The 24,541-nt window shown below is 44.4% G+C and overlaps 1 protein-coding gene across 1 annotated transcript in view; it reads left to right on the top strand.

Moving 5' to 3' along the window:
• The window catches only part of CYYR1 (cysteine and tyrosine rich 1), a 53,181-nt gene that overhangs the window by 7,379 nt on the left and 21,261 nt on the right, over window positions 1-24,541 (top strand). Inside the window, exon 2 of the mRNA XM_072133218.1 lies at window positions 14,452-14,554. Within this exon, the coding sequence (XP_071989319.1) occupies window positions 14,452-14,554 (103 nt within the window). The remainder of the gene's footprint in view (window positions 1-14,451; window positions 14,555-24,541) is intronic.

Below are 24,541 nucleotides of genomic sequence, written 5' to 3'. Positions count from 1 at the left end.
ATCCGTCGGGTTATCTGTTGCGTGAAAGCTGGTGCGATTGCACTAAAATCGGATCGCGTGCGCCAAAATCCTGGCGGAATTCGTCGCAAAACGGAAACATTCGGGAAACCCGACTAAAGTGAGGCCGCGGAGCCCTTAGTAAATGAGCCCCATTATCTCTATATAAGTAGAATAAATTCTGATTTCGACCTAAAGACAAAGCAACCTGATGCGATTGGTACTGCCACTGATTGGAATTAACGTGGGGCCCCTGCGTCAGATCTTGCCAGCTGAAGCACACAAGTGCATTCATTTCGGTAAGGATCGTTGCTTCCCATGACGTCATAGAGAAACGCCGAACCACCCCTTCTGGGTCTGACTGTAAACGGTCTGCGCATGCGCCCACATGCCAGATAGTTTACACTGCACTACAATACATTAGTATTAACCTAAACGGTTAACAAACTTCTTAAAATGATTTTTCATACATTGAGGGGTGTAGTATCAATAATGGGGTAATTAGCTATTATTTAGGCCTCTCACAGTCAATTGAAAGTTGAGCGGGTCCATCAAAATACGGGTTTTGGTGATTTTCCAAAAAATGTGAAAATGCTGAGCCTCATAACATTCTAGAAAAATATGTGGAATCTTAAAAAACCATGCCAACAAACAGCAGACAATCAGGAAATGTTATGGATTTATTTGGGTGCTATGACTACTGTATTTTTCGGATGATAAGGCGCACTGGACTATAAGGCGCATTATGAATAAAGGCCAGCTACGATGTCTAGGTGCATATATAAGGTGCACCGGACTATAAGGCGCAGGTTCCTGGTGGCTGCTTGGGTTAGAAGGAGGTCCGGGGGCGTGGTTTGGATGCCGAGCGGAGAGGACGCAACCAGCTCTGTTAAAGCGACTCTCCACAGACCCGGCAACTGTCAGCACCCCGAATAGCCGTGGAGCAGAGGTGAGTGGTCACACAGGGAGATGGTTAGAAGGGGGTCCGCAGTTCCCGCTGGAGATCTGCTGTCAAGGGTCTCCGGTAGCGGGGACCTATGTAAGTAAAGTCCGCTGCCCTCCTCCGCCTTGCCTCCTCCAGTCACTGCCGAGTCCCCCTCTAGTACTACTGGCCATGCAGGGTCGCAGCCTCGTGTTTCATATATAAGGCGCACCGGACTATAAGGCGCACTAAGGAAATCTTAGGTTTTTACGTGCGCCTTATAGTCGGAAAAATACGGTATCTGCATTCGAAGTAGAGAATTTAGAACTTTGCAAATGGAAAATATTTCGAAATCTTTGTCATTTCCTTTGCCTTTTTTTCATAACTAAACACAAAAGATATCATCCAAATTTTCTAAGTTATTTAAAGTACAATGGGGCACATTTACTTACCTGTCCTGTTGCAATCCCCGAGATGCGTTGTCCAACGAGAATTCAGAGCTGCCGCGATTCACTAAGATCGTGCGTCCAATTTCCTGTATGTGTCCCTTCCCCGCTAAGGTCTGGCAGAGTTCACCTTTTTCTTCCTGATGCATGTAAGTGCAACGCTTGCGGCACAATTTTGAATGTTAAATCCCGCGCTTAGTCTGAATCAGTCGGGTTGTCCGACGGCCATGCCCTCGATTTTCAGTCGTATGAAAGTCATCGCGATTGCGCCAAAATCTGATTGCATGCTCCAAAAACCCCAGTTAAATGCGGCGCAAAATGGAAAAAGTCAGGAAACCCGACGAAAATGCAGTCCGCGGACCCTTAGCCCCAATGTGTCACAAGAAAAAAAATCAAAAATCTCAAAATCCCCTGGGAACCTACCATCTCGGATCTAGCTATTAAGGTAGATCCGGTGGCTGGTTCAACTAATGAATGACATGGGAGCCCTTTTTCAGGCTCATCCTTGAGCCTGTAACTATATGCAGAGCCCGCAGCTGCGCATACATGGCTCCAAAGCTGGAACTATTAAGCATACGTAGTAGCCTTGGCTTCGCAGCCGAGTACTCGCAGCCACCAGCTTTGCATAGAGACTCGGATCTGCGTGCTGAAGATCTTGTAGTAGGAAGATCCAAAGAAGCTACTGGGGCGTGGAGTAGTCGGAGCTGTAGAAGCCTCTTTCAGATATTTGCATATTAGGTGATTAAAGATTTATAAAGTTACAGGCCTCTCAAGGATTAGCCCTAAATAGGGCTCCCATGTCATTCATTAGTTGAACCTGCCACCAGATCTACCTTAATAGATAGATCCGACATGGTAAGTTTCCTATAAAGCATTTCAAAGCTATAACCACTTACAGTGACAAAGGGCAGATTTGAAAAATGGGGCTGTGTCCTTGAGTCCCGGAGGGGTTAAAAATTTGTAAAAATTTTTTTTAAATTCTTTCAATCTAAAAATTTGATTTAAACAGTATGTAGTTTTCTGAAGTTCTGTGGGCTGTGCAGGTAGATAACTGTGTAATAAATTATGTATAAAAGAAAATCACATTAATTAAAACTTAGAATCATTAAGAAAACGATCCGCACCTTCCGGGCTTCCAAAGCTCCATCTTCCATCTTACAATACTGACATTTTCAATTAACCTTTTTTTTTCCCTTGGAGTAACTAAATTGTGAAATAATTAAGAAGATTTCCTTATTCCAACACAATGAAAATAAAGCTGAACATTCTCCTTCGCCACCGCGTTCTCCATGGGCCACCGGAGAACACGGCCGCTGTTTTCGTCATCCACCGCTTCGAGGGCGGGTGTGAGAATTGCCGCTTTATCCAGCGGTTCTGGGACATTAAGCCACTTTATAGACGACTTGATTATCAACCTGATTTAATGAATCCGTTTTTACCTCATAATTGGTTAACATCTTACACACAATAAGAGCCCAATGGCAGATATTTCCGAACCCGCTATTGCGCACAATTAGATACAGAAAATTAGGCTTCGTTATTAGGCATTTTAATTGAAGTTAGTCACTTAGTAATGAAAGTTGATCTTTGCCTCTTGGCCCAGCGCTGGGCTGTAAATGAAATCATCTCATCTTGTCTGCGATCCTGCAGGTTTCTAGAGGGAACGGACTTTTAAAAAAAAAATCTGGGAAATGGTTCTAAAGCTGTTTATCCGAAAGTAATTATTCCAAATACAAACATTTGGCGCTGTGGAATATCAGAGAATTAAGATTAATTACAGCTGCCCTGTGACAAGGTGTTTTGTAAGGCAATGGGCACAGGAGGAGGATACAAAATAGGCAAAATATTTAACTTGTGTTTTGGCTGGAAAATCATGGATTGTTAAGTCATTGAGTTAAATTTAATGGGGAATCCAGAGTAAACTCATTTAAGGGTGTTAGATACTCTTTTACATACGTTGTCTTTGCTGCCTTTAATAAAAATCCCTGATTGTTCATCAAGTGATTCAGCAGTCCTGCTACTTTCTTTAGTGCTGTCTGCAAACTCTCTGTGATTGTTGCACTGATGAATAGGAGGAGCTGCAGCAGCAGTTATGAGTTATGACTCATCCTGGTTCCCTTTTCCTGTGTCCGTCAGTGAGAATGACTGATAGAGAAAGAGTCACAGAGGGGGGCAATAATAGGACGGACTGAAGAAGTGAAAAAAAGTTGTATATATGCAGAGGGCAGCATGGTGAGAACAGAGATAGGCTGTAGCTCTCAAAGAAGGAAGAGGTGCAGGCACGTATACATGCAGAGACATGTCTAATGGAAGAGATTTATTGAAAAGTGGCCAAACCCTTTAAAGGAAACCTACCATTTGATTTGATGCATTATGAAGCAAACTGATAATGCTGTAGCTACACTGATGCAGGATCATATCTTGGTTAATCCCTGAGCCGAGTGGTTTTGCTGATAAAACAGATACAACATTATGATAATGAAGCTCTGTCGCATCTATGGCTGGTTCAGCGCCTCTCCTAGCACTGCAGGAGAGGATGATGTAATCCCTGAGTTGTGCCTGAAGGCAGAATAATCAATGGCTGCACTATCCCCCAGCTGCTGTGTATGAGTGATCCGGCTCAGGTTGATTAGTCATGTCTTGACCAACCCACATCGGCACTGCGGAGAGGAGCAGGGGACGAGCACAGGGCGCCGTATCACATAGAAAGATAGGACATGTCCTAGTGCCACACGTGTGCTGCACCATACCGCTCCCGTACAGTGCCGTGAGCCCATAGAAGTGTATGGGGGACATATATCGGCCGTATATACTTCGGACGTATATGTGTCCCCCATACATGTGTGTGAATGTTGCCTAAGAGCGTGTAATGAGCCATATGGAGCAGTAAGTCCTGAATCTCTAAGCAGGCTTTGCTTGGGGCTACACCAGAGGGTAACTTCCTGGTGTTAACCCTTTCATCCACAGTGACCCATTTAGTGATGGCAGATGGGTCAAGAAATACTGCTCCTTAGGCAAACACATAGCCAGAGTACAGGCCAAGGTTAAAAAAAAAGATCTATCATCTCCAGTAGTTTTTATGTGAATTACCTCATACAAGTCACAGGGAACGGAAATGTTTTAATTTCATACAGCATGCAGAGACCCCCCCCCCTTCCCCAATATGATATTCAATGTTACTGCCCCCTTGGCTAGGATGAGCTAAATCAGATTATGTGTGCCTTTTTCTGCTCTTTCTCCTCTAGTGAGCAGTGTATCTGAAAGCCTTCTAAGGTGAGATAATGAGGCTGCTGATTAACTCTTTACCTTGAGAATATTTCTCTTAATGATTCAACTCTCTAAGGAAATCAGTCCCTAGAGACTTAAGACATTAAACACTTTATCGGGCTCCTATCTTCCGGCTGTCTGTGGTGTATGGGGATAGAAGGCCGATTTATACAAACTGCTTAAATAAGGAAGAAAGACATAAGAAAATGAAGGACACAGGGACACCTATTATTGTATGCACTATTGATTTATGCAACTTTGTCAGAAGTTTAGTTCTGCTTTTTGCACTGGCACTAGGCCTGGTGAAAATTTACTTAACAGAATTTTTAAGCTTTGCCTTTAAGGAAATCTACCATCAAAATGAAGCATGATAAACCAGGGCCACTTACTCATAGACATATGCGCTGTGATAATCTTCTTTTATTTTCCTTCTAAAATCTTCTATTTTACAATATGCTAATGATCCAGAATGGACCAGAGACTCTTTATGCTTCACGGGCTGTTACACTGTGCAAAGAGAGGGAAGTGCTCCTGCACAGTGTAACAGCCTGAGGAACTACAGGACAGTGTGTCTCTGGTAACATCCCACCAGAGCCCTTCTGGTTCATTAGCATTATTCTAGATTTTGAATTTAGACATGGGCTGTGTGCTATCTTCAGCCAAGTCATTAAAGAGGACTTCAAATTAAGACACCACAAATTAGTGCCCCCATCCAAATATACCTACTAAAGCTGCCCATTTCATAACCTTGTCTTTAATCAAACTTCACTAATTGCCCCTTAAGCATATGACACATAACATATTTAGAGGTCCAATCGACGGACCAGCTGTCCGGCTTATTCATTAGGGGGGCATCCAGACACTCCTCTTTATTAACAGGCCGCCACTCCCCCAGGTTCCAATTCCCACGCTTGCGCATGCGCAATAAGTCCCCGCGAGTGCCAATGGCATGAAGCCGGCAGCGCTTGCACACTGGATGCCACGATCGCCAGCATCTTGGGCATAGGGCAAGAACTGGAGCCTGGGGGAGTGGCGGCCTGTGAAGAAAGAGGAGTGCCTGGACGGCCCCCTAATGAATAAGCCGGACCACTGGTCTGTCGATCGGACCTCTAACTAGGTTATGTGTCATATGCTTAAGGGACAATTAGTGAAGTTTGATTGAAGCCAGGGTTATGAAATGGGCAGCTTTAGAAAGTGGCTGGGGTGTAGATTTAGTAGGTATGTTTGGATGGGGGCACTAATTTGTGGGGACAGGTGCTCTTTAAAGACCTGGCTGAAGATAGCACACACCCTCAGCACTCTCCCCCTCATGACACTAATTAGCCTTCCGGCAGGGGGTACTTTTTATAACGTAATTTTAGGCCAATGTGAGCAATGAATTTGTAATATGAAAACATTTTTGGAAACGGTTCAATTACTGCTGCAGGAACCTGTCATTAGGTTTAAAGGTGAAAAGCTGATGACAGATTCCCTTTAAACCTTTTGCAATCATATGAATGTAAGTGGAGCTCCCAGCCATCCAGTGAGCAGCTAGGTCTCCCATTGGTGTATCGGTAGTAATGCTTTGTTTCTATAAGGGGCTGATTGTATTGTTGTGTAATACTTTATATTTAGACATTTCCTGGCTCAGTGGCCAAGTGTCCCTGAAAATTAATTTTCAAATGTTATCAACGAGGCAACGTCCCAGCATGATGTTACAGCCTGGAACAATGGTTCAGTGATTACAGATTTCTCATTTTGTAAATTACTGAAGGCTCCGATATCTAGACACAGAGGATTTATCACTCTAATCATACGGGTATTGTCCAAACCATCCGCACTTGGGAAGTCGTGTAAATTTTACATTCATTCATTCAGCCACGCGTTCTAGGTACAGGTACAGTGTGATGTTCATAATGTATATCAGATCACCAAATAATCTGGAGGCTTGTCATAGAAAAGGTTTCTTTAGAAATAATGATATTTCATATTCATAATGTAAAATAGGAACAAGCTTTTCTCTTACAGTGTCTCCAGAGGAGGATTAAAGGGAACCTGTCACCAGAAATGTCATTTTTAACTGGTGACAGGTTGCAATAGCCTATGCTATGCTGATTTTAAGCATTCTGAATTATTTCAGTACTTTATATAAGTCTATTTCACATTACCTGGCTCCCTGACAGTAGTGTGTGATGAGTCCATGGGAGGGGCAGCTGCAGCCTACAGGTGCCTGTATTTCCTCATGTATTTTTCCTGTACTCTACACCATGCACCTCCCTCCCCTGCTTGCTCAATGCACATGACAGGAAATGGGAGAAGAGCTGCAGCAGCTTGTGTGCCTGTGTATCAGTCTCCTCGTGCATTCGTCCTCCACTCCACACCATGCACCTCCCTCATCTGCCTGCTCAATGCACATTAGTGATGAGCAATTCGGCTCATTTCAGAGAGCTGGATCATTAGGCTCCACTCACTGAAAAGAGCCGGCTTGTCTGGGGCGGAGTCAGCCAGTAATGGGCGGGGTTTACTAAGCGTCACTGCCCAGAGCTGATTAGTGCATGGTGATTTTATTAGAAATAGACAGAGGGGCAGGTCAGGTGGAGGAGGAGAGACCCCAATAAACATCAGATGTCCTGTCCTCCTGCCTTGCCCAACCCTCTTTACTATAATCTGACGGAAACGGCTCACTGGATTAGCCATAGCTCCCAACCGTCCCGATTTTGACGGGACTTTCCCGTTTTTCGTACCTCTGCCCCGCGTCACGGGCAGCTATGATATTGTCACGGATTCTCCCCCCAGGTCCCGCTGTGTCCCGCTGCTGTGTCCGCATAGTAAGTACTTTGAAAGTCTGAACTCACAGTACAGAATGGCTTCTACAGACATCGGGAGGGAATCCTTTTCAGAGAAGTGTCGGGCTTAGCGCAGAGCAGGGACCACGTCATCAGCTTCAGATCTGTCCATATATGGTCACTGCATCTCCTAGAGTTCCCCAGAGCAGACATCGGGCAGGGAATCCTTTTCAGAGAAGTGTCGGCTTAGTGGAGAGAGCAGGGACCACGTCATCAGCTCAGATCTCTATCTGTCCATATATGGTCTCCAGGGCTTCCCCAGACACAAGCTCTTTATATAATTAAATTACATAAAGTTTTGGCCAGGCTGAGATTCGAACCTGGGACCCTCTGCACCATAGACAGGAGCTTAACTAACTGAGCTATAAGCCCAGTGATACAGAGCTGAGGATTTCTGGTAAGTAAGACATGTTATCTGCCATTTACACTGTGACACAGACTAATGCCCTGATATATAGAGAGGGATCTTCTCAGAGATTATTATTGTAATTATTGAGACTATTATTATTATTATTATTATTATAAATTTTATTATTATGGAGATGATTATTAATAATGGTAAAAATAATAATAATCATCTCAATAATAATAATAATAATAATAATAATAATAATAGTCTCAATAATTACAATAATCTGAGAAGATCCCTCCCTATATACCAAGGCAGTATATAGTTCTTAGTTACCAAAATTCTCCACTTGTTAATCACAGAGGTTATAGCTCAGTGGGTTGAGGCGCTGTGTTATTATTGTACATGGACACTGCAGGTTCTGGGTTCAAATCCCAATGAGGATAATATATTTTTTTTTTTTTAAATTATGATTTTTATTATTTTTAATATGGCTAAAATTTGGGGCGTGGCCAGGGAGTGATTGGGGGTGTGGCTTAGGGGGTTCGCCGCGGCACGCTACGCGTGCCGCCATTTTGTCCCTCTTTCCTTTTCCCAAATGTTGGGAGGTATGGATTAGCTCTTAGGAGGGAGCTGACTCATGAACGACCCATCACTAAAGCACATGACTGGGAGGGGGAGGGAGCTGGATGGAGCTGGAGGAGAGGAGACTGACACAGGCACACACAGGCTGCAGCTGCCCCTTTGCCCAGGAATCACTACATGCATCTGCCAGGGAGCCAGGTAATGTGAAATAACGTTTTATAAGGTACTGAACTTACTCAGAATGCTAACAAAGGCATTTTTAAAATCAGCGTAGCATAGGCTATTGGAACCTAACACCAGCCAAACAACATTCCTGGTGACAGGTTCTGTGTAATACATGGATGTGTCTTCTGTGCAGAGATCGAAGCTCCTAGGCCCTAATATAAAATCTGTATCACTGATGACTTTATTTGTGGCTGTGATGTTATATCTGCTCCCTCACTGTTGGTGCCTATAGACAAATGCGGAGCAAAAATGTACATTGTGTATCTATTGCCACTGAATACAAGTGCACAAAAGTTTTTCTCCCACAATCCTCTCCTTATATCTAAATTGATGGTACATCATGTACCATATTATGGTGCTACTTTTCACCAAGAAAAGCAGAATCTGAGGCACAGGGATAGTGCAGGGAGCTGACGACTCTCTGCATTATCACTGTAATCAGCTCCGTCAGAGTAGAGAGGATCCTGATTAAGTTGATGCCCCAGCACCTCCCTCTTGGTGGGACAGAGCCCAAAAACCTGGGACTGTCCTGCTGGATCTAGGGAGGTTGGAAGATATGATTGAGCTATATGTGTCTGTAGAAATCTAAGGAGAGGGGAGGGGGACAGGAGAAGAGAAGGAAGAAAAACAAATACTGTACATAGGCAGAAAGACCTGCTGGAGCTGGGAGTCAGTTTTTTATCTTACCCTAAGTGCTTTCTTCTCATCCTTCATACTCAGAGCTTCCCTATGATGTTCTATATGATTCTACTGCATCTGGAAGAGCGAGGAGATAGAGTGAGGCCCCTTCCACACTTGCGTTGCAGATCACGTCAGAGTTTGATCAGGGGGCGATCAGGGTTTGGTCAGTGAAAAACGCACATTTTGCATCAGAGTGCAATCAGTTTTCAGTCAGAGTTTGTTCAGTGTCTCAGTTTTTCACGTGCGTTTTCAATGCAATTTCAATGCATTTTTCACGCGCAGAAAATGCACGTGAAATGGACTCAGGACTGAGCTCTATCTTTTCTATGGCAATTGATGCATGAAAAACGCATTGCACTTGCATTGGACTTCCATGTGTCTCAGAGTGCAATGTGTTTTCGATGCATCTCCATAGACTTGTATGGTGCGTTTTTCACGCGCGTGACTTGCAAAAGTAGAGCATGTCGAGATTTAAACGCGTGTTAAAAAAACGCACGTGTGTGCGTGAAAAAAAATGCAAGCCTGAAAAGACCCATTGGTCTCAATGGGTCAGAGTGCAATGCAAGTTCTGCGCGTCAAAAGCACGCGCAGAAAACGTGCATGAAAAACGCAAGTGTGAAAGGGGCCTTATGGTCCAGACTCTCCTATTTTCTCCATTGCCAGTGTATGGGAGACATCACAGCAGATTGATTCTGCCCAATCACTCAGAAACACATTGTGAGTTAGAGGTAAAGTCTGCAGAGGGGAAAACTGATTAAAATGCAGAACATAAGTCAAATAATGACCCAAAATGGTGATAATTCTGTTTTCCACATAGATTGTAGCTTAACCTTAAAAGTCCTCTGAACGGTCAGGCTCTACATTAATAGGATCTTAAAATTCACACATTTTCGTGGCCGTGCCGTGGTGATACACTTTATACTCTGTTAATCCTTATCCTTCTTTAGTTATCACCTACTTGACGTCTTTCTTCTTGATATTTGACCAGTTGGGACCTGTCTCAGATGATGACCTAGTTCCCGGATGTACCCCCCCCCCTTGCCCCTACATTTATTTCTGGTCACATTTCATGCCTATAGTTATAGGTGCACAGAGCTGGATAAGCAGCTCTGAACACCTGGGAACCCTCTGAGGACTTGCAGAGTCGCATGAAAAGAGGTGAGACATTGCTTTCACCCCAGTTCCTTTGGGAAACGGCTGCAGATGAAGTCACCACAACAGCTGCTCCAGGCTCCTCCATGTGCCAGGTATCTGCACTACGCTGGCGGTGAAGCTTCAGAAAACATACAGGAGAAAGAAAGCTTCTGCCCAAGCGTTGTCCTCTCATGGGACCTTCTTGACCTGGATCCTGGCTAAAACCAGCTCTAGCCGAGTATCTGACCTTGAGCTCAGACTCTAACATAATAAGAGGCACCAGAAGTCATGTGAAGCCAATTACTTGTCTCCTGAGTCTATTTCCTATGGGATAATTCATTAAGAACCTATTACATCATGTCCAAGGACATCTACCACCAGGATGAAGGATTGTGAACCAAGCACACTGACATACAGGTGTGTGCCCCCTCTGGTAGGATCTGTTCTTCTTATAGCTTCTTATGCCCTGGTTTTTAAGAAATAAAGGCTTTAAAAATTATTCAAATGAGCCCAAAGGGCTCCAGGCATAATTTTTACAACTTTTTTTTTTACATAAAAACAAGGTTCTAAGAAGCTAAAAGAAGAACAGAACCTGGGCGCACACCAGCATGTAAATGTGCTTGGTTTACAATCCTTCATCCTGTTGGTAGATGTCCTTTAAAACACTATTCCCATCACAGCAAGTTATTCCCTATCAGCAGGATTAGGGATTACTTGCTGATCAGTGTTAGGCCCGTTCCACACTTGCGAGTGTGATGCGATGAACTCGCATCACACTCGCAGCACATGCTGCCGGGAACGCACGGCCCGAACGCTGCACACCGGGAGTGAACTGACATGCTGAGTTCACTCCCGGTGTGCAGCGTTCAGGCCGAGCGTTCCCCGCAGCATGCGTTGCGAGTGTGATGCGAGTTCATCGCATCACACTCACAAGTGTGGAACGGACCTTAGGACTCCCAATTGGGATAAAAATGGAAGTTCATTGTCCTCCTAAAAAGAGGCCCCCTGCTGCTCTATTCCTCTCTGTATCTCTAGGGCTCTGTCAGAGAAATACAATCAAATGTGCAGCTACTGTTAGTAGAAAAGGGATATTGGGGCTCATTTACTAAGGGCCCCGCAGACTGCACTTTCGTCGGACATCCCGACGATTTGTGTCGCTGGGACAGGGATTTAAAAGGGGACAAGACAATGCACTCGCAGGGACTCCGAGGGACCGGGTAAGTAAATGTGCCCCAATATCTTATTTTAGTGATAAGACCCTCACAAATCATGAGAATGAGAGTCCTTTGTACCCCCCCAAAAAATACAGTAGCTAGTCACACATGCGCTCTTTTGTTCTATTCACCTCTATATAACCAAATGCATGCGCAGCTACTTTCACCTACCACCTACCAAGCCATCTTCAGCACCTCGTAGCGCAGGAGGTCCGTCTTCGGAATCAAGACCCTGCAGCCGCTGACCTTTGCTCTGCACATGCACAGAACCCCAGCTGCTCGGATGGGTGCGCACAGCTATGAGGATCTGGGCGCTGAAGATGGCTTGGTAGGCGGATCGCATGAGACTACTGGAGTAGCCGCGTCGTGTAGCCTCAGCTCCGGCTATTCCACACCCCTGTAGCCTCTTTGGTACATTTGCATATTAGAGCAATTGAAAATGATAAAAGATACGGAGGACTGAAGGATTAGCAAAAACAAAGGCTATCCTACTATAGATTAGCTGAAGCTGTAGGTAGATCCGAGGTGGTAGGTTTCCTTTAAGGACAATGATAATTTAAAAGATTACAATGCAATTCACAGCGGAGGTTCACATATTCTGTATAGATAGAGGGTGGTCCTACTAATAGTATGTTCTGGTTAACCCAAGGACCCCCAGTCTCCACACTATATCCCTCAGGTCCATGCGCTCAGCAGATCATCTCCTTTCTCACACATTTCCATATTCTTCTGTGTATCTGAATTCTGTTTTTCAGAAGCAAAGAGACATTTTTTCTCCTCATAATCCTATTTCTTTCCAGTAGAGACAAATCATCGGACAATTTACTTGTCTGCCTCATCTGAGAATATAAATAGTGGAAATCAGTCCTCAATGGGATTACTGGAGGAGATAACAGCATTACTGAGCACAATCCATTAAATTAGTCCTGCTCTGCTGCAGTGGACTCTGCTTTTCTCTATTTATCATCTTTTTTATCAAAATATCAACCGGTAAAGTTATAATAGAAACTGCTGTAGATTGTGCAAAAACAAGCAAAGCCTGAACACGTTTCTTCATTAGTTACTCCTTTAGTTTCCAATAGTCATTCATTCTTCACATGGCCGACCATGTTCCGACAAAGGGAGGATGAGGATAAGGTGGTGCCACCTCTACAGTCAACTGTCCTTATAACCAAAAAATCCAACACACACAACCCTTTTGTCCTCAACGTATGAGAGAAAGTTGGGAAACCCCCATAAGCATTTTCCAATTCAAACGAAAGCAGAAGGTATGACCCACGTTCTTCCAATTTGTATGACTTCCTAAATTCTACTTCTACTTTATAATAAAGGAATCCACAATGTGTCACCTGCATAATAGATGGACCTACCATGTCCCTCAAAACATTGTCCTAAGGAGATACTCAGGGACATGCAGTGTCGGACTAGGTTTCCTTAGGCCCACCAGAGAAAGTCAAAATGGGGGCCCACTCTTCATCATCCCCCAGGAAAGATACTCTAGCAGCCTCCAAATTGTGATGTTTTCTGATGGACCTCTGGGTTCAGTATTGGGTTGAGCCAGGGCCCACCGGAGGATCCTCTAGTACTCTGGTGGGCCAGTCCGACTCTGGGGACATGGTCATAAACAAGTCAATGAACATATGGAAAAACCATGAAAAACCACCAACCTAGGTTCAAATGTTCAAGCAGGGACATGGTCATAAACAAGTCAATGACCCTATGGAAATGGAAAAGCCAGGGAAATAAACCAATCTAGGTCCAAATGTTCAGCAAGAGGCTCCTCACCCAACCCTTTTTTTTCCCAAACCTTCGGTATTAGAGAAGTTTGGAAACCCCCATACGCATATGTCAACTTAATCAGAAGCAGAAGGTTTGACCCACATTCTTCCAATTTGTATGGCTTCCTAAACTCTACTTCAGTCCATCCATTTATAATAAAGGAATCCACAATGTGTCACCTGCATAATAGATGGTCCTACCAGGTCCCTCAAAACATTGTCCTGAGGAGATACTTGGTCATAAACAAGTCAATGAACATATGGAAAAACCATGGAAGCTATACTTGACCATATACTAGGTAGATCCTATTTTTGATCCCTTGTGTGCTAGAAGTTTGATGGGAATAGACAAGTGTTTAAAACCAATTTCCCACCATTTGATCAGTGAAGGGGGTGGCCCGATTGACCCTTCTGTGCACCTAAAGGGGCTGTAACTGCTTAGTCAGAGTTTGCGCCACATTTATTACTGACCAAAAGAAAACTGTGCCCACTTCCAGAGCAGTGCAGAGGGCACCAGATTCATGAAGAACGAGCACCAGTTTTGATTAATCTTGCGCCCCTGCATGCTACACAGGCAAACTACACATAGTGCAGACTACACTAGTTTTGATAAATGTGGGACAATGAGTGCAGAGCCGGATCAAGGCCGGTGGAAGCCCCTTGGGCAAAAACTTGATGGAAGAACATCCAAGTATGTTATGTTGATCTAAGATTCTCAGCCTTATATAAAACATGAAGTTCTTAATATACATGTGATCAAGAAGTATAAGTCTTCTAGTCAAAAAGTATGAAGGTGGGGATGCTCCTCTCCAGTACCTGAGCCATGTTATATTGGGCATTATTGGGCATTTGTAGTAAAGTACCCTGGAGATGGAAGGAGTGGGATCTGATAAAGTTGATGCGTAATCACATAATCAATGACCATGTAATCACAAGAATTGTGAAAAAAAAACAGTATCCAACAAAAAAAATCAAACAAAAAGTGATTCCGATTCCCTTACCCTGTGTGTATCTGATCCTTCATCTAGAATCCTGCCTTGCACACTGCGGAGTGGACTGCAAATCCTACTGCTGCGATGGGACGCCTCCTTACTGCTGTTCCTATTACGCCTACATCGGGAATGTCCTCTCGTGAGTTTTGCCTAATTTTTTTCTTTTCATATGTTATTGTATTTTATTGTATTTTTATATATACAGGAGGTCCCCTACTTAAGAACACTCGACTTACATACGACCCATAGTTACAAACGGACCTCTGGATATTGGTAATTTATAGTACTTTAGTCCTAGGCTACAATAATCAGCCATAACAGTTATCAAATGTATCTGCAATGAAGCTTTAGTGTTACTCCTGATTCTTATGACAACCCAACATTTTTAAAATCCAATTGTCACAAAGACCAAAAAAGTTCTGGCTGGGATTACAATGATAATATATACAGTTCCGACTTACATACAAACTCAACTTAAGAACAAACCTACAGACCCTATCTTGTATGTAACCCGGGGACTGCCTGTATATAATGTAAAACATATTGAGCAGAATTCTTGAGATCCCTCTCAAAATGCAGATGGAAAAGGAAGGGGAATTAATAAAGTAACAGCATGGAGGCTGAGCCTTACTACCACACGTGATTGCACATGAGTCCAGTAGTTACGTGGGGTAATGGGGCACTCTGTGGCTGCAGTCCTGACTCCTAATGGCATTGGAGCATAAACGGATGCATTATTTTATAATATTATCTGCCCTTATTTAAATTTATAAAGTGTCTCAGAAAATCACTTTTTTAGACAAAGGGGCAGATTTACTTACCAGGTCCGTTCGCGATCCAGCGGCGCGTTCTCTGCGGTGGATTCGGGTCCGGCCGGGATTCACTAAGGTAGTTCCTCCGCCGTCCACCATTTGGCGCTGCTGCACTGAAAAGCATCGGAACGCACTGCAATTCACCAGGCCGGACCAAGTGAAGGTAAGCGCGTCCCAAGCCACACTTTTTTTTTTTTAAATGCGGCGGTTTTTCCGAATCCGTCGGGTTTTTGTTTGGCCACGCCCCCCCGATTTCCGTCGTGTGCATGCCGGCGCCGATGCGCCACAATCCCATCGCATGCGCCAAAATCCCGGGGCAATACAGGGAATGTCGGTGCAAATCGGACATATTCGGGTAACACGTCGGGAAAACGCGAATCGGGCCCTTAGTAAATGACCCCCAAAATGTTTTCAAGAATTTTTTATTTTTTCTAGGAATGTGACAAACGTTTTTGCACAACAATACAATAAAAACTACAAACACATATATTAATTCACAAATATACACACCGTGACTTACATGTGCTGGGGCAGGACCACACCAGAACATGACATCCCCTAGCAGACCCTGAAGAAGGGTAAAACATCCCCCCCCCCTCTCCCTCCCTCTTCCCTGAATCCTCACTTCTGTCTGGTGAAAGATGTGAATTTGTGTTGTCATGTTCACCTTTAACCAGAAGACATCACCATTATATATGACAGATTAATGACACCCTAGTAGATTTGCCCTGTGGGACAACATTATCAAGTTGCTCCTGTGTCTTAAAGGGAATCTGTCATCAGGAGCCTTTTTTCTGGCTCCCCCATGGCCCCATAGAGAATAGTGTGCACATTGCCAAAGTGTTTTTATAATAAAACTGGCTTTTTCTGATAAAAACAAAAGTTAGATGAAAGTTTACCTTCCTCTCTGCAGAGCTGTGTCCCATGGGAGTGGCCAGAAGTTCCCCCACCTTTGGGAAACGGCTCCATCATGCTTCAATTTTAATATTGGCTTTTTTAACCCCTTAACGACGCGCGCCGTAATAGTAGACCGCAAGTCGGGCGCGGGTACATGGAGAGGGCTCAGCAGATGAGCCCTATCCATAGTCGATAAGTCTTTGCTGCATATTGCCTTACTGGTAACACCCATGATCGGTGCCAGGGATGACGGGTTTTATCCCGTTGATCGCCGCCGGCAAAGAGGGTCAGGTCGTTAAGGGGTTAAAATTTGGAATAGATGCATGATGGAGTGGTTTCACGAGAGGGGCGGCTCCTCATTAGACACTCCCATGGGACACAAAGGTAACCTTTCATATACCTTTTCTTTCAGTTTTCTTATAAAAGCACTTTGGCAATGTGTACACTATTCTCTTTGGGGACATGGGGAAGCCGGAAAAAGGGCTGCTGATGACAGGTTCCCTTTTAAGGATATTTGTTTGTTATAGGAAACTTGGGGAACCTGTCAGCAAGAATGTACCTAATAAACCTGTTGTCAAGCAGTTTCAGACCTTCCGGATCAAGTTTCTTTCATGGCCCAGTGTCGTTGCATCATAGAGGAAATCAAACTTTGAAGTGAGCTGTGAATTAGTTGTATAAAGCCATGAAGGTGGAGAGCTCAGCACTGAAGTTACGCTCTCCCTGGTTCAAATTTTCTTTTCACTGTAATTGAGGGCCTTGAATCCAGGGACATCACTAACCTTCTCTTCAGAAGTCTGGCACATGATGTCAATCACAGTGGAGGGGACATTCTAAGGTGAGGAGAGCTGGACTTCTGTGCTAAACTCTCTGGGGGGATATTTATCAGGGCCTGAAATAATCAGAAGCCCTGAAATAATTACAAATGTTATCTTATTGCTAGCACTTGCGGATATTTTCCCCCATGCCACCAGTGGGGGCGTGAAGGGAGGACCTACCGGCCGAGTGGTGGGCATGGCCGGTGGGGAGTGGGCCAGCACAGTTTCTATTAGCGCTGTGCAGTACCCTGTCGTATACCGTCTTCGGCTTCTCAATGTATCAGGCTGTGCGAAAGCAGAGGCGTATGATACATTAACCCCTTTGTCTCCATGGGGGAGATTTATTATAAGTCTCTTAGAGCAGAACTGTTTAAGTTGTCCATGGCAACCAATCAGAGCTCAGCTTTAATTTTCCCTCAGCCGTTTATAAAATGAAAGCTGAGCTCTGATTGGTTTCCATGGGCAACTAGACCAGTTTTACCTCAAAAACTTGATGATAAATCTCCCCCTTGACTTTATACAACCAATTCACAAATCTGATTTCCTATGTGATGCCACCGCACTGGGCCATAAAAGAACCATGGTCTGGAAAGGTGTTAATCTGCTTCACAACATACTGCTAGTGTTTTATTGGGTCAATTTCAGCTGCCAATATCCCTTTTACATAATAAAATATTACTAATCTTCTTAGTGAGTTGGCTCATTAGGCTCCGCTCACTAAGAAGAGCCGGCTCTTTTGGCTCCTGAACAGCTCCATATTAAATATATAATAGGGAGCCGCAGGCCAGTCACTCCACTTCACTCCACTTTTAACCCGATTTTATCAGGTTAAAGGGGGAGCTGTGAGCCGTTTAGGGCGGGGTTTAGTGAGTCATCGGCTCACATCATTCACGCGAATGAGCCGGCTCTTTGTGCTGGCTCGTTCCTGAATGACCTATCACTATGAGCTAGTATTTCATGCTTGTTGGGGGGCACCCGGAACTGGAGCATAACAGTGATCCGAATGGCAATATGGGATTGAATAGAGGTAAGTTATCCACACATTAGTGGATAACAAGCTATTTGGTGACTCGTTCTCACTTATGGGTTGAGCATGGGTCCTGCAATTCCATTCAATACTATAGGAGTGTCGGAAACTGCTGAGCACAGCACTCAGGTATCTCTGGCATTCACATAGACAGTGAAGGAGATATCACATTCCTGTGTTTACCAATATCTGACATTCCTGACAAAATCCTTCCGCTCCACTTCTTAGACCAGTATAGGACCCCCACTCTCCAGATTGCTTGGGGTCCAGTTTTTGTGATAGGTGGAGGTCCCAGCAATCGGACCTTCACAGATCAGCTTGTTATCCCTTAGATTTTTGACCTGTGTTTCTTAATTTATGTTAGGCTATATTCGCACAGCCGTATGGGGGACGTATTTACGTCCGACTTTTATATGCCATATATATGCACCTCCTATAGATGGCAATGGGCGCACGGCGCCATACGGGAGCGGCACCTTACCGTCCCATAGATGGGAGAAAATAGGACATGTCCTATCTTTCCCCGGAATACGGCGCCATGCGTTATACATCGCTATGGAGAGGGACGGGAGTCAGCAGTGCTCACCCCCTCCTCCTCTCTCAGGCACCGGCGTATCCCTCCCGTACTACAGAACGGCCGGCACATGTCGTGTGAATGTAGCCCTAGCAGATTTTACAGGCAGAAAATGGTTGTCACCGGTTTACGTGAACTGACCCCCAGCTCTTCATCTTTGGAGATTCTTCGTGTGACCGGCTCTGCTCTGCTACATCCGTATCGTAGTTTAGCAATCTGTATTCTTGCCGAATGCCTTGGAACAAATCCGCCTTTGTTTTAGTGATGCCAGTAACACTTTCCAGAGTTAAATGCAAGATGTGCGCGGTGGGGATATGTGACATGGTGCCGCCGCCGCGCTTGATGTTCAGTGAACTTTACTTCAAATAAAATATCCTATTAGAGGAGATGGTGAGTGCAGCCAAGTCTGAGCCGCGCTCGGCCTATCTCAAGACAGCAGACATCCTGCAGCGGAGAGCTTCTGAGGAAATCCCTAAAGACATCATTATTGTGTGGGCATCACAGGGCATGAAATCCGTCTGCCATCAGCCACGAAAGCCTTCAGTCCCCGCGTCTCCGCTGTCTGTTGTTTCAGGCTCCATTCATGACAATGTCCTTCTCTCTATCGCTGATTTCTTGGCTATAAGCAGTGGAGAGTATGAGATACATTCGGGCACATTTACTTACCCGGTCTTGTCGCGATCCCCGATCCGGACTGTCCGACCAGGATGAAGTCCGGTGCGATGTACCAAGATCATGTGCCCGGTTTCCTGCATGTGTCGCTTCCCCGCTGAGGTCCGACGGAGTTCACCTTCTTCTTCCTGGTGCATGTAAGTGCATGTCTTGCGACACAATTTGAATTTTAAATCCCGCGCTCAGTCCAAATCAGTCTGGTTGTCCGACAGACACGCCCCCCGATTTGTGTTGCATGAAAGTCGGCGCGATTACGCCAAAATCCGATCACGTACGACACAATCCCCTTTTAAATGCTGTGCAAATCGGAAATAGTCGGAAAACCCGACGGAACAGCAGTCCACGGACCCTTAGTAAATGTGCCCCATTGTGACCCCTTTGTACCCTCTTTTTATTTGGGTGGGTACCCCTGTTCTTCACCATTGGAAATGTATCTTGTGCAAATTTAAAAATTAAAATAAAAAAGTTTATATATTTTTTTTTAAATAAACAAATGAATTATCACATGAAAACTTGACTTTTCATGTGAGGGGCTGGACAATAATTTTCAGCTCTCTACTTTCTGATGGGCGGAGCCAGGCTGCCTGCCCCAGGCCAGGAGCACCAATCTGGTACAGGATATACTTATTAGGTATTATATTGTCAGATGGGTGGTCTTATGCCAGGGCAGACAGGTTAACGCCTAACACCACCCATCCGACAGATCTTGGTATCCAGAATTGGTGATGTGATGCCCGGAAAGGAAATTGTGAATGGAGTTCGTGAAAAGAATTTTTTTTTTCTTTTTTCCTAAAATAAAAAAAAATTCTATGGCAGGAATTTTCGTCTTCTGCATTTCAGTGCCGTTAGACACGGAATTCTCTCCATTATTTTACATCTAAAGCCAAACAAAGACTCATTGAAAGAATCGGAATAGAAGAGGTTTGTTTTATTCTCCAGCTTTTTATGTTGTTGTTTTCCTCTCTTCCGTTACTGTAGGTTCCTGCCATTAGGAATAAATAAGGTAATGTTTTCGGATGCCGCTCGAGATCCTCCATTAGGAGCAGCGTTTTAATGTCTTAGTGCTCACTCAGCGTTATTAAAGTTTAAAAGGCAGAACATTACGGCGGAGCAGGTGAATAAAAGCCTCTCTCCCCCCGTGACAACTCACACACTTTCTTATACGACTTAATGCAATTTATTTTTAATACATTCTCAGGGGGCAGGAAGTAAAAGTATTTGTCTTGGCTGAGAAATTACAATTATCAGCAAAGTGACAGCTTAGGATATATCTGAGCTGAGGGTTATTGTTTGGTGGTGGTGTAGATGGTGGCTGTATGACGGCTCTGAGGGCCTAAAGCTGCAGCTCGGCCTCACTATGTTGAATGGCCCTGACTTTGCATCCAAATACTTTATCAGAAGTGGATCTGATGGTAGATTCCTCCTGCCGGCCTCTGCCCAAAGCTGTAATTTAATAATACTAGAAACTAACCTAATGTGTTAAAAATGTATTTCAGTAATATGTAAATTAACTGCAGAGGCTACTGAGGCGTGGAGTAGCCTTTGCCCCCAGTACCCGGTTACAGGGCCGGATTAAAGGAGGGGCTCATGGGGCTCAAGCCCCGGGGCCCCCACCACTTTCACTTTTTAAGGGGCCACCACCAGTTTCGGACAGTCAGCGACTTAGCTCAGCTCTGTGTCTCTGTGCACAATGCGCAGCGGCCGGTGGCCACTCGCAATGCACATAGGGGTCTAGGATATCAGCTATGTCAGTGAGACACCGCTGCCTTCGCTGGGGGAGATCGCCAAGATCGCCATTTTCTACAGGGGACTGGCAGCTATAGTCTACAGGGGTCTGGTGGCTTTATACTACAGGGGTCTGGTGGCTTTATACTACAGGGGGCTGGCAGGCTACATACTACAGGGAGCTGGCACTCAATATACTACAGGAGGCTTGCAGGCTACATACTACAGAGGGCTTGCAGGCTATATACTACAGAGGGCTGGCAGGCTATATACTACAGGGGGGCTGGCAGGCTATATACTACAGGGGGGCTGTCAGGCTACTGACCTCCAAAATCATTGTTGGAAGGGCCCCCACCAGTTTGCGCCCAGGGGCCCCCACCACCCTTAATCCGGCCCTGCCCAGTTAGACTAGTACACGCCCCAGTAGCTTCTGCGCCCTCCATCCATGATGAACCTGCATGTTGGATGTAAAGTATCGCCTATAAAAATCTGGATTTTGATGGACCTTGAGGTCTATTATTATGTGTCATAATGAGCCTTGAAGCATCCGATGATCCCCTGGTCTCTAATTGGCCATTCCAGCCTCGGCATCATATTTGGAAGATATTGGGGCACATTTACTAAGAACAGTGCAGTGTGTACTATGTGCAGTTTGCCTGTGTAGTTTGCAAGGGGCGCCAGATTCAGGATTTGTGGAGCCCATTTTTCATGAATCTGGCGCCCCCTGCACTGCTCCGACAGAGTGCACCAACTTTTTTTTTTGGTGCACCTTCAACATGGGGAGTGCATCACACTTCTGTCGGATGTTGCTCGATAAATCTGGTGCATGGTCCGACTGAGCACCGAAACGCCCCCCTCCAGTGCAGAAATTTGTGTCGAGTGAAGAATACAGAATTATACCTCTATAATACAAAAACCAATGGCATATGCTGTGAATTTTCATTTGTGTGGATTAAGTTAATTATTGTCAGCTACCTCTTCAGCAAACAGCAAAACCACAACCGGACTTGGCGCAAGCTGTCAGACTGGGTATTCGGTGGCAAACTCACCCTGCAAGAACCCACTATGCTAACTGATGAGGTTTAATGTAGATAAATGTAAGGTTATGCACTTGGGCTATGGAAACAAAAAGTACAATTATGTTCTAAAAAGTAAATTACTTGTTAAAACTGCTGTTGAAAAAGACTTGGGGGTATCAGTGGTACCGCTTACTGATGGTAGATGTGTCCTAATAAGAAGTTCCTGAGGTGTTCTTTTATTATAACTGTATGTGCCGTGATTGTGGAGTTATAAAAAAGTAGGCTACTTACCCTGGGACGTTCAAGCAACATCACCCAAGCGCCTCAGGGGAGTTTGTATTTTAATGTATGAATCCCCCACCTGTAGCACCAGCGGTCCCACTCGTCCCCAACTCTATTATAGAGTTATAATAAAAGGAACATTGTTCCTCAGGAACTTCTTCTAGGGCAGCCACTAATAACCAGTGATTCTGGTGATGAGTTCACCAGTGATTTCTTTCTCAGGATGTACCTGCCAAACTGTAGATTTTGTCACTCCTAATATTGTAGCAATTTCTTGGATGTTTTTTTTTTCTGCTCTCGATGATTAAGAATGGCTTGTTTCACCTACATGAAGAGATCCTTTTACTGCAGGTTTTCTTTACAGCAAAATCTTCCAAATGCACCACACCTCAAATCAACTCCCAGGTATTTTATTTGCTTAATTGAGAATGATATAATGAAGGAATTGCCCACACCGGCACATGAAACAGACTTTGGTGCTTATTTACTAAGGCTCTCCGGCGGCACTTTTGTAGTTTTTTCCGACGTTTTTGGGATTTGCGTTTCACGCGATCGAATTGTGGCGCGGCTGCACTGGCTTTTATGCTGCGACAGAAATGGGTGGGGGCGGGCCATCGGATGATCCAACTGATTCGGACTGAGCGCCGGATTTAACTTTCAAATTGTGTCGCAAGATCAAGTCAATTGTTCAATCATTTTTGGCCCTTTTAAACAGGGTGGCACAAAAGGAGGTTCTAGTTTTAATGTGGATGGCCTCAAATGAAAGCTCAAAGCCTGGACTTTATGTTGATGTCCATTATGTAACTATAACTTGAATATGTTTCAGTAAACTGGTTACTGTTATATTTATGGTCATAACTGCACATAATGGGGCACATTTACTTACCCGGTCCTGTCGTGATCCTCAAAGTGCATTGTCCAACGAGGATGAAGTCTGGCGCGATTCACTAAGATCGTGCGCCCGATATCCTGCATGTGTCACTTCCCTGCTCAGGTCCGACAGAGTTCACCTTCTTCTTCCCGGTGTATGTGAGTGTTGGTCTTGCGACACAATTTGAATTTTAAATCCCACGCTCAGTCCGAATCAGTCGGGATGTCCGCTGGCCACGCCCCCCAATTTGTGTCGCGTGAAAGCACAATTGCGCCAAAATCCGATCGCGTGCGCCAAAAACCCCTGTTAAATGTGGTGCAAATCGGAAATAGTCGGGAAACCCAACGGAAATGCGGTGTGCGGACCCTTAGTAAATGTGCCCCATATAGTCTACTTCTAACATATAAAAAAGATTTGGATGTATATATATATATATATATATATATATATATATATATATATATATATATACATACACTTTAAAACTGCAATGATGTTTCTCTGATATCTGCTGTAGATGGGTTCAGGTTGGTGCATGTGCTCTTGTTACTCCATTGAAGTCACATTTAATCCATCTCCACCACCCACATTCCTACAGAAAACCTTTTTATGAAGCTGATGACAGACAATGTCAGGGATCGGCTGCTCCGCATCCTGTTGTGACACGGACGAATAAATCTGCATCCTGTCAGCAGATACAACGGAGGATGCACGCTCCGGCCTTCAATCCAGTCTCCAGTAATTCTTTCCATACTCAAATATCTGGATATTCGGGTGGTTCTGTTGCTGTCCAAACATTAAGAAAATGAAAACATTTAGCGGGTAATTTCGCACATTTGCTGCGCCTCTGCTTTTATTTGCACAGTTGAGCCGAGTAATCCACAGCTGGCGTGAAGAATTTAACACGACGACAATGAAATGAGATTCCAAACTTTTCCTTTTAATAGCAATCGGATAACAATTAGAATTGTATAAACAGATAGAACTGTTGATGCAGCAGCTGCTGTTTTTCCAGCTAAATCGACTCCATCAACGATGTCCGACCATCCCGTCATCGGCTTCTTCCGAGCTGCATGACAGTATCTTCTCTAATGTTCTACTCATTGGGTTCTACATTTCTGCCAAACTTTACACAACCTCTCTTTGCAAAAAGTTTTGGCGCACAAAGGAACAGTTTAGGCCATGGCTGCACCCCATGTCAAACGAGGTGCAAAACACAGATTTTTGTTCAATAGTTTTTATTGGAGGTAAACCAGGCAATCATAATAAAGCTTCAAGAAGGGTCTAGATGCCTTTTTACACCTAAATAACAATAACAAAGATTTAATAAGGTGCAAGGATAGCGGAAAGTGTTACAATTTACACTGGTTTCTGGTATATTTATCCAGAAGCAGATTAAGACTGCCATGGGCCCTGGGATGTATGAATCTTA

This window comes from Engystomops pustulosus, chromosome 2, assembly GCF_040894005.1.
Source record: "Engystomops pustulosus chromosome 2, aEngPut4.maternal, whole genome shotgun sequence".
Lineage (NCBI taxonomy): Eukaryota > Metazoa > Chordata > Amphibia > Anura > Leptodactylidae > Engystomops > Engystomops pustulosus.
Note: the sequence above shows the minus strand (reverse complement) of the source record. Positions and strands in the feature narration are given on the sequence as shown.